The 13,483-nt window shown below is 44.2% G+C and overlaps 1 protein-coding gene across 1 annotated transcript in view; it reads right to left on the bottom strand.

The window, feature by feature from the left end:
• bbox1 (butyrobetaine (gamma), 2-oxoglutarate dioxygenase (gamma-butyrobetaine hydroxylase) 1) overlaps positions 1-12,019 on the bottom strand; it is a 29,017-nt gene extending 16,998 nt beyond the window's left edge. The window contains exons 1-3 of the mRNA XM_034106650.2: positions 11,916-12,019; positions 10,486-10,948; positions 3,720-3,834 (exon numbers count right to left, since the gene is read on the bottom strand). Of these exons, the coding sequence (XP_033962541.1) occupies positions 3,720-3,834; positions 10,486-10,890 (520 nt within the window). The 5' untranslated portion in view covers positions 10,891-10,948; positions 11,916-12,019. The remainder of the gene's footprint in view (positions 1-3,719; positions 3,835-10,485; positions 10,949-11,915) is intronic.
• Between the last annotated feature and the right edge of the window lie 1,464 nt (positions 12,020-13,483).

Raw genomic sequence — 13,483 nt, 5'->3', positions numbered from 1 at the left:
TTTCGGTTCTGCTTGTCGATTCCTAACGGCCCGTCCACACAGCGGCGTGCGTTAAAGCTTCCAACGCTTCTGCCCATTCACTTTGAATGGGGTGACGTCACTTTTAGCCGAACTGCATTTTGGGAAGCGACGTGGAGCGTTGCTGGCGTTGCTCGCTTCAAAAGTTGAGCAATGTTCAACTTTTGACGCCTCCGTCGAGGCGTCAAAAGTCAATGAAATCCCGTTTATGCAAATCTGCCAGTACAAGCACTAGCCAATCAAACCGCGTGTATGCTGGGAGAGACTACGCAGGTCATTTCCTCATATAACAAAAAATGGAAGGAAAATTCATTATAGCGGTAGTGAATCACCCGGTGCTGTATGATCAGTCTCTGTTCATCTACCGGGATACAAACCGGAGGAGCGAGGCATGGAGGGAGGTGGCAGAGACAGTGGGTGAAACTGGTAGGTTTTCGCCTGTTTAGGGTTTTTATATCCAGTTTACTTTGTTGTAACATTGCTATTGCTTTGTATGTCGGCGGGAGATTCATGTGATTGGTTGTTGGTCGCGTTGCTCGCAAAAAATCCCCAAGCTTCAGATACGCCCACCTCCAAGCGTCAACGCACGCTGCTGTGTGGACGCTCCGTAAGGAAATGCATCTCGCCGCTTTCTGTACAGTTACGGTCCCTACACACGGCGGCGTGCGTTGCCGCTTCAACGCTTCTGCCCATTCACTTTGAATGGGGTGACGTCACGATTCGCCGAACTGCATTGTGGGAGCAAAGCGTAGCTTCTCTCGCGGTGCTCGCTGCAAAAGTAGAGCAATGTTCTACTTTTGCCGCCTCGACAGTATAAGCGCTAGCCAATCAAACCGCGTGTATGTTGGGAGAGCCAGACCGCAGTTATTTCCCATATGTCAAAAAATTGAGGATAAATTATCGTGGCGGTAGGGAATCACCCGGTACTCTATGACCAGTCCCTCTTTACATACAGGGTTACAAACCGGAGGAGCCAGGCATGAGGGGAGGTGGCAGAGACAGTGGGTGAAACTGGTAGGTTTTCGCCTGTTTGGGGAGTTTATATCCAGTGTACTTCGTTTGAATGGACAGCTAGCAAGCATAGACAGTATATTTAGCCAGCATGGATGTAGCATGAATGCTTTGCTTTGTATGTCCGGGGCGGGACATTCATGTGATTGGTTGTTGGTCGCGTTGACTCCCCAAGCTCAAGACACGCCCACCGCCAAGCGGCAACGCACACCGCCGTGTGTAGGGGTCGTCACGGAGCCTACACACGTGGCGTGCGTTCTAAACAGATTTACTTTTTATTTATGGATATTTTACTAATCACTCCCCTTTTAAACTGTATTCTTGTGTTACTGTCCTATAGTATTTCATACCCGTTTTTCATTTATTCTCTTATTTTTTAATATCTATAATAATCATATAAAAGGTGTTCCTCGCAAATACTTGTTTACATAAATGGTGACCAAACCGTTTGAGACCCACTGAGATAACTTACACTAAAGTTAACTATCTAAACACTGAGAGAGTCCTTACCTCACTGAGCTGAGGTTATAAGATCCTCTCAGTCTGACAGGAGAGGACTCTCCTCCACCTTGGTGGAGAAACAGCTCTTTATATCCGTTAGCATAGCCAGCTAACCAGATGTTAACAACAACATTCCACGTTACCGCTCGCGCACTCACAAAATGCACTCGTGCCACACACACACACAACGAGCTTGAATGAAACCCAGAAACCCAGAAATAAGCTACTTGTACTGTACTGTATATCATATTATTTTCGATGGCTTTACTGTATAATCAGTTTAACAGATCACCACTGGGCTTTCATCTAAACACACAGCCACGTAATGATAACAAAACAAAAGTCGGGGGTCATTGGTCAAGCAACACACCAATCAGAGAGCAGCAGTGTGCACACCTCAGGCTGTGTTTTATATTTGTATTCTTTATTTCTGATGTATTTCACACAAAAAACCTTTAGTGGAAACGTTTTCACTTATATGATTAAAAACAAAACCAAAAAAACGGCAAAGTGGTAAGGCTTGCCCACCCTGCGTTGGGGAGGGGGCACAGTGACTCATTTGGGGGGGCATGGCCCGCGAATGACCCCCCATGACGCCGACCCTGCAGCCTCATCTTTTTCAAACTTTCTTATGTTCTTTCTCTAACACATAATGAAGGTTATTAAGCGTTTTAGCTCCTGTGTTGTTAATATTGACCGCCATTTCCTTTATGAAGTGAAGCAGCCTCCCTGTCTGTGTCCTCGCGCTGTCCTCACATCCCCGGACCCCCAGACTCGGAGGAGCACAGGGATGTCAGTATTGTTTATGAAGCAAGGTATAGAAAGTACATTATTGAAATGAAAATACTATTTATATACTTTTACAAACAGTGAGCAGCTGGGCGCCTGCAGCATGTGTATTGCAGGACAAAGCGCTAGGCCTATACTATAGGCTATAAATATAATGTATTATTATTATTAGGTTATGTCCTATGTGTTGGACATGTGTGGTTGGACTCTGTCTCACAGGCAGGTTGCAGTGTAACATCAGAGGAAACTGGGCCAATTGTACATTCTCAAACTGCACCACTTAGAACTAACTAAACAATGCAGAGATTATTTTTATATAATTGTATTCAATAACCGTAAGAAATTAAACAGTATGAAGTGATTTGTAAATAGGACTACAGATTTGACTTAATGTTTTCATAAATATATTTGTCACCCAGTTTGACTTATTTTTACCCTCTCAAAGAACCGGAATCGAGAACCGATAAATAACCGGAATTGAAAAGCAGAACCGGAATCGTTAAAAACGATACCCAACCTTATGTGTGATGCAGTAAAATCTTACCGCTCACTTACGTTAGCGGTGTCGTAAAAACCGTGGGAAAATGTAAAATATGATGACGAAGAAGAAGATTCCAGTGGCCCCCATTTTTGTCCATTCTGGACAATCAACAAAGAAAAAGGAAAATAAGTGATGACTGTCAAAAACTCTGAAGTCCATCAAGAGTAAAAGCTTTCTAATGTGCTGACATTGGACAAATAATACAAATAAGATCTGTTTGAAGTTGGCAATAAATGACAGGGAATTTGTAACCGAGTCGAAGTATTTGAATAGTAAAAAAGCCAAAAGTGAATACCCAAAGTGAAGTATCACATGCACTGCGTGTGGTCACAGTATGGAAAGGGGCGGCCCTGCTTGTTTGCTTTTATATACTGTACAGGCAGGTAACACTCGCTGCTTGCCGAGCAGACAAATTGCTTTTCTCAGATACCACTTTGAAGACGCAGTAATTTATGACAGTGTTTGTTCATCCTGTTAATGCTCAGACAGCTGCACTGTGATTCATGATTTCCTATAAACATCTTCCCTTGGTCAACAACAAGGCACTCAATTTAAAAGTAATCATTAGTTTTAAAAGAGTGCAGTCCAATCAGCACAGGCTGACCTTTTGATTTTTTTGTCAGCAGTTTGAATGCATGTTGTTTTTGTTTCTCACCACTACAACTCTAACACTCACAGATTATTAGGATGTTTTGCAGGACGGTTGCTTTGGACTGCATTATTATAGGCTAGGTGTAACTAATAAAGTGGAAACTGAGTGTAATTATGCATGACAAATACCTCTTGTGCATTTAAATCAGCTAAGCTATACCTACATGGAAGATAAAACAGATATAAAGAACAGCATAGCTTGACTCACTATTGATGAAAAGCTCTTCCCGCATTGCTTGTCTGGCAGCATCCGAGAAACAGCGTTTCTTCAGCCACTCTGCGTCAAACACACTGGTGTGCTGGTCGGGCCACACAATGGACACCTGTAGAGACACAGTATGCTTTTTCATCCCAACTGGACAAAAACGTTTGAGCCCTTTTTCCATGTTTCCACTTCATAATACGTTTGTTTTCATAAGACATCACCTGAAAATGCACCTTTCTAAGTAAAGAGTAAGTGAAAACCTTTTTATTAAATGACACACTCTAAGGTACTCGAAAGGAGGGTCAGGCCGATTGTCGATTGTCGAACCTCAGATTGAGGAGCAACAATGCGGATTCCGTTCTGGTCGTGGAACGACGGATCAGCTTTTTACTCTCGCAAGGATCCTGGAGGGGGCCTGGGAGTACGCTTATCCGGTCTACATGTGTTTCGTAGACTTGAAGAAGGCGTATGACCGAGTTCCCAGGGAGTTACTGTGGGAGGTGCTGCGGGAGTATGGGGTGAGGGGATCTCTACTCAGGGCCATCCAATCCCTGTACTCCCAAAGCGAGAGCTGTGTCCGGGTCCTCGGCAGTAAGTCGGACCCATTTCCGGTGAGGGTTGGCCTCCGCCAGGGCTGCGCTTTGTCACCAATCCTGTTTGTAATATACATGGATCGGATTTCGAGGCCTAGTCATGGGGGAGGGGGTCTGCAGTTCGGTGGACTAAGGATTGCACCACTGCTTTTTGCAGATGATGTGGTTCTAATGGCTTCATCGGTCTGCGACCTTCAGCACTCACTGGATCGGTTCGCAACCGAGTGTGAAGCGGCTGGGATGAGGATCAGCACCTCCAAATCTGAGGCCATGGTTCTCAGCAGGAAACCGATGGACTGTCCACTCCAAGTAGGGAATGAGTCCTTACCCCAAGTGAAGGAGTTCAAGTATCTCGGGGTCTTGTTCTTGAGTGAGGGAACAATGGAGCGTGAGATGGGCCGGAGAATCGGAGCAGCGGGAGCGGTACTGCAGTCGCTTTATCGCACCGTTGTGACGAAAAGGGAGCTGAGCCAGAAGGCAAAGCTCTCTGTCTACCGGGCCATTTTCGTTCCTACCCTCACCTATGGTCATGAAGGATGGGTCATGACCGAAAGAACGAGATCGCGGATACAAGCGGCCGAGATGGGTTTTCTCCGCAGGGTGGCTGGTGTCACCCTCAGGGATAAGGTGAGAAGTTCGGTCATCAGGGAGGGACTCAGAGTTGAGCCGCTCCTCCTTTGCGTCTAAAGGAGCCAGTTGAGGTGGTTCGGGCACCTAGTTAGGATGCCACCTGGGCGCCTCCCTAGGGAGGTGTTCCAGGCACGTCCAGCTGGGAAGAGACCAAGGGGTAGACCTAGGACCAGGTGGAGGGATTATATCTCTTCGCTGGCCTGGGAGCGCCTTGGGATCCCCCAGTCAGAGCTGGTTGATGTCGCCAGGGAAAAGAAAGTTTGGGGCTCTCTGCTGGAACTGCTACCCCCGCGACCCGACCACGGATAAGCGGGAGAAGATGGATGGACACACTGTTGTCAAAATATTAGTGGGAATTACTGGGTCAGATCCTTTGGTCCACAAAAACAAAAATAAATGCCCTAAAAGCATATATGTTTTATTTATATATATATATATATATATATATATATATATATAAAAATTAATATATATCTGGTCAAACTAGGATTTCCTATGCTAACCTATTCGCTTTTTTATACTTGCGTAATACTTTATTTTGGGACTGGGCCGCCTGGTCTTCATTGGCATGGAAATAAAACACAATATATCCTCGAAACTCCTCACCTACAACTGTCATGAATTTCCTGGACATTCTGTAGCCAAAAAAGGACATGATTTCATATCTCGCCCGCGTTACATCCACAGAAGCTCACGGCGAAAGTTTGTGTACTATGGGAGCACCGGCTGCATCCCGTCGCTTGTGACTGAGGGACGCACTGGCGCATCTCGGGTGCGTTATCGGAACGCTGCCGCTCATGGGACTTGTAGTGCAATGTCACCATCTGCTTCGCGCTGTGGACAATCGTCCATAAACGATCGTTTACTCCATCCTCTTCAAAAGCATGTGGTAGCCTCTGCCTCTACAACCCCTGTACACATTGTACTTTTTAATACACAGTCTCTCTCTAAGAAATCTGCTCTGATGCATGATTTTATCGACGACAATGGCTCAGACTTGATATTTTTAACTGAAACCTGGCATAAAGAGGGAGTTTTCTTCCACCTAAATGAAGCATCCCCTCGTGGATACAACTACATTGAAAAAGCCCGTGCCCATGGTAACGGTGGCGGCATTGCTGTTTTGCACAAAAAAACTATTATTCTCCAACCACTGACTATTCCCCATACTCAGTCCTTTGAGTGCCTTGCTTTTAAATGTTTTCCACCCAAATCTCTGACAGTTATACTAGTTGTACTAGTCTACCGTCCTCCAAAATCCAACTCAACCTTCATCCCAGAATTTTTTAACTTCATCACCTCAGTATGTCCCACTCTCTCCAACATTGTGATACTTGGCGATTTTAATATACACGTGGACTCCCCCAAATGCTCCATGGCTGCCGACTTCCTGTCCTACCTCGACTCACTAAATCTGACACAACATGTACATGGGTCCACCCACAATCATGGTCACATACTTGACCTCATCATCACTGGAAACATACCTGCATCAGACCTAAACATCTCTGATCTTGGAGTGTCTGACCATAAGGCTATCTCCCTAACGCTGACAATCCCATCCTCCAACCAGCCACCCCGCACTGAGAGTCATGAAGTACCGAAACATCAATAATTTGGACACTCCACTTTTTCTCAAAACCATAACAGCAAACCTTTCAACTGACCTCCGTTCGCTTTCCCCCGACGACATGATTGAGCTCTACAACGACACCATGACCACCACGCTCAACATCCTGGCTCCGAAAAAAAAGAGGAAAGCCACTTTCCAACGGTCCTCTCCCTGGTTCACGGACAGTAGCTCGGACCGCACCCACCTGCTCTCCCTTCATCAACCGAATCACCCTATGCAGCTTCTACGAGGTGACGTCATCTGCACTGCTAGCCATCATAGGCAAATCAAAGCCTACCAGCTGCTCCCTCGACCCCATACCCACCCCGCTGCTAAAAGCCTGTTCGCCAACCCTGGTTAATTTCCTGACAACACTCATCAACAAGTCACTACAGACTGGTGAGGTGCCTGTCCATTTCAAAACAGCAGTTGTCACCCCACTTTTTAAAAAAAACAAATATCGACCGAGAACTCCTCTCCAACTACAGACCTATCTCCAACCTCCCATTCCTTGCCAAAGTACTTGAGAAGGTCGTGGCCACACAGCTCCAGTCTCATCTGTCTGACAATGACATGTATGAGACCTTCCAATCAGGTTTCCGCCCTGCACACAGCACAGAAACAGCCCTAATAAAAGTAGCCAACGACCTACTGATGGCAGCCGACTCTGGGTCACCCAGCATCCTGGTCCTTCTTGAACTGAGTGCGGCTTTCGACACAGTGGACCATACCATCCTCCTCCACCGCCTCGAGACCTACAACAGGGTGACGGACACGGCTCTGAAGTGGTTCTCAAGCTACCTCACCAACCGGAAGTACCACGTGTCTCTGGGGGGTTCCAGGTCTGACGACACCGCAGTGACATGCGGGGTCCCACAGGGCTCAGTGCTGGGGCCGATCCTGTTTTTAATCTATCTATTACCTCTGGGTCATATCATCAGACAACATAACTAGAGATGTCCCGATCCGATCACGTGATCGGGGATCGGAGCCGATCACGTGATTTTCCAAAAATCGGGGATCGGGATTTTTTTTCTTTTTTTTTTATATATATTTTTTTTATTATTTAATGTTACAAAACAAAAAATGACCATGTTCACGTCTTAAAGTCATGCTGAGGACTTAGTTTTGGTTTAAAATTACACAACATCATGTATGTGTTGCTTTCTTTGGGCTTGTTGTCATAGACCTGGTTGCTTATTTCTCTGAAATCTGGCAACAGAGTGGGCGCAGTGTCTAATAGTAGCAGTAAGCTAACGAGAGGCTACGTTCAGCTGGTGACTCGGGAGTCGGGACATAGAAAATGTCAGGAGTTTGGAAGTATTATAAAATTGAAAGCGAAGGCAGTGTAACAGCCAGATGCAATGTTTGCAAGGCAGAGGTTCCGCGTGGTGGAAAGAACAGAGCTACGTTCAACACGACCAATCTAATACGCTACCTGAGAAACAAACACCAACAACAACACGGCGAGTACACAGCGGCCACTCAAGTAACGGCACCGAAACAACCAACACTTTCAGAGACTTTTAAAAGGAAAGAGAAACTGCCCCAGAACAGTGAAAAGGCCAACACAATAACAGCCAAGATAGCTGAATTCATCGCGTTGGATGATCAGCCGTTATCTGTTACCTTTTTTTTCTCTTAATGCATTGCATAAAGATCGGATCGGGAAAAATCGGTATCGGCAGATTGTCAAAATCAAATGATCGGAATCGGATCAGGAGCAAAAAAAGGTGATCGGGACATCCCTAAACATAACATCAACTTCCACTGCTATGCCGACGACACTCAGGTCTACATCAAAACACAACCCAATACCACCACTATCCAAACACTAAACACCTGCCTGGAAGACATCCGCTCCTGGATGACCATCAACTACCTTCAGCTCAACAGCAGCAAGACGGAGGCAATCCTGATAGGCACCACCGACCAGCTTGCCAAGGCCGCCAACATCAGCCCCTCCCTTGATGGTCAGCTCATTCCTCTCTCCTCCGTTGTCACCAACCTCGGTGTAAGGTTTGACCCCACTCTGTCTTTCCAAGCCCACATCAAACATATCACCAAGACCTCCTTCTTTCACCTGAAAAATATTTCCCGACTGAAGCCCTCACTCTCAACTGATGACATCAAAAAACTGGTTCATGCACTCGTCTTCTCAAGACTAGACTATTGCAATGCACTCCTCTCCGGTCTCCCAGCCAAATCCATCAACCGCTTGCAACTTGTCCAGAACAGCACAGCCAGAGTTCTCACTGGTACAAAAAGGTCCGCACACATAACCCCCATACTTGCAAAACTACACTGGCTCCCAGTCCACTACAGGATCCAGTTTAAGGTTCTGCTCCTCACGTACAGAGCCCTGAATGGACAAAGCCCAAAATACCTCTGTGACCTCATTCATACCCAGACATCTACCCGCTTTCTCCGCTCCAGCCACGCTCCTCTTCTTTACATCCCCCGCACACGTCTCCGAACAATGGGAGACCCAGCCTTCTGCTCATTCGCCCCGCGCCTCTGGAACTCCCTCCCAGATCAGCTGAGATCTGCCCCTTCCACCAAGGTCTTCAAAACCGGCCTTAAGACCCTCTTCTTTCGGCATGCCTTCCAATAAACTTTGAGCACGGTACACCTGGAGTACTGCCATTTTTATCGCTATCTCCGACTTTTATTTTTGTACTCTATTTTATATTTTATTTTTTGATTAGTTATTATTATTACAATTATTTGTTTAATCTCTCAAAGTGTATCAGTATCCCTTGTTGTGAAGCACTTCGAGATGTGTCTTGGCAGATGAGAAGCGCTATATAAATTAAATATATTATTATCAAATCCTTTATTTAACCAAAAGCAAACTTGAACCCATTGCTGTAATGAAATACATTTACTTTAATAGATTATCTGGTACATTTTTCTATGCTGGAGACAATACAAGAAATGCATTGCTTTAAATCTTTATCAAAAGAAGCAAATGACACACGGTAGCTTGGCAGCACTATCACGTCAACGCAATCCTTTTATAGCTGTGTCCCACTTCAGGGGCCCTCTGAAGGACGCAGCTCACAAAGGTGGCTCCTTTGGAGGACTTAAAGGTCAGACTCAATGTGTTCTACTGCCAAAATAACACCACCTAACCTCACAGAACCTCAATTTATCCCCAGACAGTTGCCCTCAAACAGTCAACAAAAGCGTAAATGCCAAACATTAACTTGAACGGGTTTCATGATACAATCACTGTGAAAAGAATACAAAGATAGTAATAAGAATAGTATCATGGAAGTATTATATCATATTATATCAAAACCCCAGTGAAAAAAGCTGCAGGGTCACACATTTAAGAAGTTGCATTGCAACAGTCAAATGTTTGGCCTTTTTGCTAAGATATGTAGATGTGCTGTCCATCGACTAATCAACATAACCGATTGTTTCAACTCTAATGTCATGTTATTAAATCTGACAGTAGTAAGACCAACCTTATTTTAGTCGCAGTCTAAAATAACATTTGTGTAGGGGAATTTCATGAGCTTTCATGCTCAAAGTTTGGAGAACAGTTTTTATTTCATTCTTTAAATAAAGGATTTAAGGATGTATGTATTGCTGTGGGTGGACACAGTGAGAAGCCCCTCTGCCGATAATGGCTTTGAAATCTTACCTGGTGTTGCTTTAATAGCTCCAAAAATAAAATCCTATTTCTTTATTAGTCATGACATAATAGTACACACCAACTTTATCTCTTACATGTGAGCATGCAACAGCATTATTAAATGTTCAAGCAAGCAAAATGTCCATTTCCCCCATCCATTTGAATGGTATTGTAAGATAGTGTTGCAAATGTTAAACCAGGATGTGGGCTCTTTAAATGTGTGGAAAAAGTGGAAATGTACACAGCCAGTATGGTTAATAATGAAAACATTCACCTTTGGCAGCAACCTACCTTGTTGTCATTAGTGACCTCCACAATGTCCACTCCAGTGTTGATATCTAGACCAGACATCAACAGTTTGCGGGCCTGCGCAGACTCCAGGGTACACAGTGGACACTGGCAGTTGTCTCTCAGCCAGGTGAACGGGTACAGACTGTGGCCTCCGTCCTCCCACTCCACCTCCATTATCCTTTCCTCATCAAGAGCCCGGACTTGTCTCACTGAGTGGCGAGCCAGAGGAAGGGCGGCAGACCCAAGAGTGTGCTGCCCACGAAGCTGCATCAAAGTCAGACAATAGGGAAGTGGACCTGCAGGCCTCCTCGGTCTACCACCAGCCCTCAGAGCCTGGCAGGCCATGGCAGAGGTTCCTCTCTGCAGGACAGGTCGGGCCACACGTGCTAATGTACTCATCCACATTTCTGAATGGTTCCCTTTGGGCAATTCCGTCCACAGCTCAGAAAGGGCGACCACCACTCTGAAGGTAATGAGAAACGGAAGTAATAAAATACTGTGTATCATGGAACAAACATTAGGAGTCTCATACTAAAGCTAAATGTACTTGTGTTTTCTCTGAATGTCTTAAAATACAAGGAAAATATTAGCCAAAAAAAAGAATACACATTTAGAAAGCATTTAAGAATTTTAAATAATGTTGTGAAAGACCCCATTTAAAAAGCAAAATGATGGTTGTAGTGTGTTTTTCATCAATGCCAATATCCTCAGATACAGTTCAAAATGTAAACTTGTTTTAAGTTGACCACGTTTTTCTAGACTCTGTCTGCTTACTCAGTGTGTTGATAAAAAACAGTATGTAACAGTGTCATAGTGCTTCATAGTGCAACACAGAAGCATTATTTAAAGAAAAATAATACAAAGTGTGTGTGCTGTTATCATGGCGGTTATCCATAATCATGCAACTGTTGCTAACCCTATATTATTTTTCCAGAAACTCCCAGAAAGTATAGCTCTCTTGTTATTCTCCTGTTAGTGTGACAGTGTTTGTATCGTTTTTTAAGGAAGAAGCTTTGGTTTAGCCTTTTAAATCCAATACATCTATCTTGCTCTTTGTTTGAGTGGGGACGCTTCCTCTGACCTACTGTACCTCTTTAAAACTGCTTAATTCTGGTGCAGTTCTTGAAGCTGTGACATCACTACCAGCGGGTGCTTTGAGTTTGATGATTGGCACAAACAACAAAGATAAAAAACATAAAGATTAACTTAACTTCAATATTCCAACAACATAAGTGTAGCCTCGGTTTAGTGTCCATTAAGGCGTGTCGTCAAGTCCTAACGGGCATAACAAAAAGCTAACCTGGTTGCTCCCTGTATACAGTACATCATCCGGGTACATTAGCTGTTAGCTTTAACGTGTATGTATTAAAGTGCTACGAAAAAACAGTAAACGCGAGTGTTTGTCACTAACAAAGCTTATGTAGGCCTACCTGTAATGTTTTGACGACGGGTTCCTCTTCCCCACGAGATTCTCCTCCGTCAACACAAAGTCGGCCGGCTGTCAGTGAGAGAGAGAGAGAGAGAGAGAGAGAGATATAATATAGAGAGAGAGAGAGAGAGAGGGAAAGTGGGTGAAAGTTCGACCGGGAGGCTGCACTGTACACGGTGAAATAATCATCGCCGCTCCACAACACTCCCCCCCCCACTGATAATGTAGTCCCGGGAAAACACTTTTGTGTTTAACCCTTGTGTGGTGTTCGGGTCAAATTGACCCGATTTCTATTTTCAATGAATAAAAAAAAATATAAGGATATTTTCGTTCAACCTGAAACTCAATGGCCGCGGCTTATTTATTGTGAAGGACATGGGGAATTGTTTTTATTTGTTTACACTTTGTGTACACAAAACTATCCAGAACATTATAAACATTTTAGATCTTCCAGAAATGTATAAACATTTTACATTTTCTCGCACTGTCCCCCCTCGCACCTGCGCGCCGGAGGAGGGACTAAACAGAGACATACAGTAACCTCACATTACAGTGTATAGTGCAGAACTACAATTATCTACCAACAAAATGGCCAAAAGATATTCTGCTCAGAGAGCCTTGGAGCTAATAATGGATGAGAGTGAGTGGAATACATTCATTTAATTTCATTTCAAACCTTTATTTATCCAGATTGGTCCCATTGAGATCATAGATCTCTTTTTCAAGGGAGACCTGCAGCATATAAGTTCCACATGAAACATAAAACAATAAAGGACATTATACATTATATTTACAGGATACATAGTTATAGACATTTACAAGTGCCCATTGTATCAGCAAGCATTTCATTTAGCCTAGCTTTAAAAACATGCAGAGGAATGAGATTGCTCAGTTTCAATTCTTGCTGAAGATTGTTCCAAGCAAGTGGAGCTGCGCACATAAAAGCTGTCTTACCTAAGACCGTCCTTGCTCTTGGCACATCTAACAAGACTACATCATGTGACCTCAGACAATAGCTGCTTGCAACTCTCTGTGTTATCAGAGAGCAGATATAATACGGGAGTTTACCCAACAAAGCTTTATAGATAAAAGTGTACCAATGACTGAGCCTCCGTACAGAGAGTGATGGTAAACCTGCCTTGGTATACAGTGTACAGTGATGTGTAAGCGCTTTACAATTTGTGACAAATCTCAGAGCACTGTGATACGCAGCATCCAATTTGCTCAGGTAATTGGCAGGTGCATTCATATACAACAAATCCCCATAGTCCAGCACAGGTAAAAAGGTCACAGTGACTAGCCTTTTCCTGGCCTCAAGCGAGAAACAGGACTTGTTTCTGAAAAAGAACCCTAGCCTAACCCTCAGCTTTTTAAGCAGATTAGTGACCTGAAGTTTAAAAGAGAGACAATCATCAAGCCAGATACCAAGGTATTTGTAACAGGCAACAACTTCAAGTTTTGTTCCTTGCGTAGTTACAATATCTAAAACAGGCTCTGGTGTCTTTTGTGCTTTAGAAAAGAGCATTACCTTGGTTGTATCCACATTTAAAAGAAGCTGTAATTCAGAGA

The sequence above is a fragment of the Pseudochaenichthys georgianus genome, chromosome 3 (assembly GCF_902827115.2).
Source record: "Pseudochaenichthys georgianus chromosome 3, fPseGeo1.2, whole genome shotgun sequence".
NCBI classification, from domain to species: domain Eukaryota; kingdom Metazoa; phylum Chordata; class Actinopteri; order Perciformes; family Channichthyidae; genus Pseudochaenichthys; species Pseudochaenichthys georgianus.
Note: the sequence above shows the minus strand (reverse complement) of the source record. Positions and strands in the feature narration are given on the sequence as shown.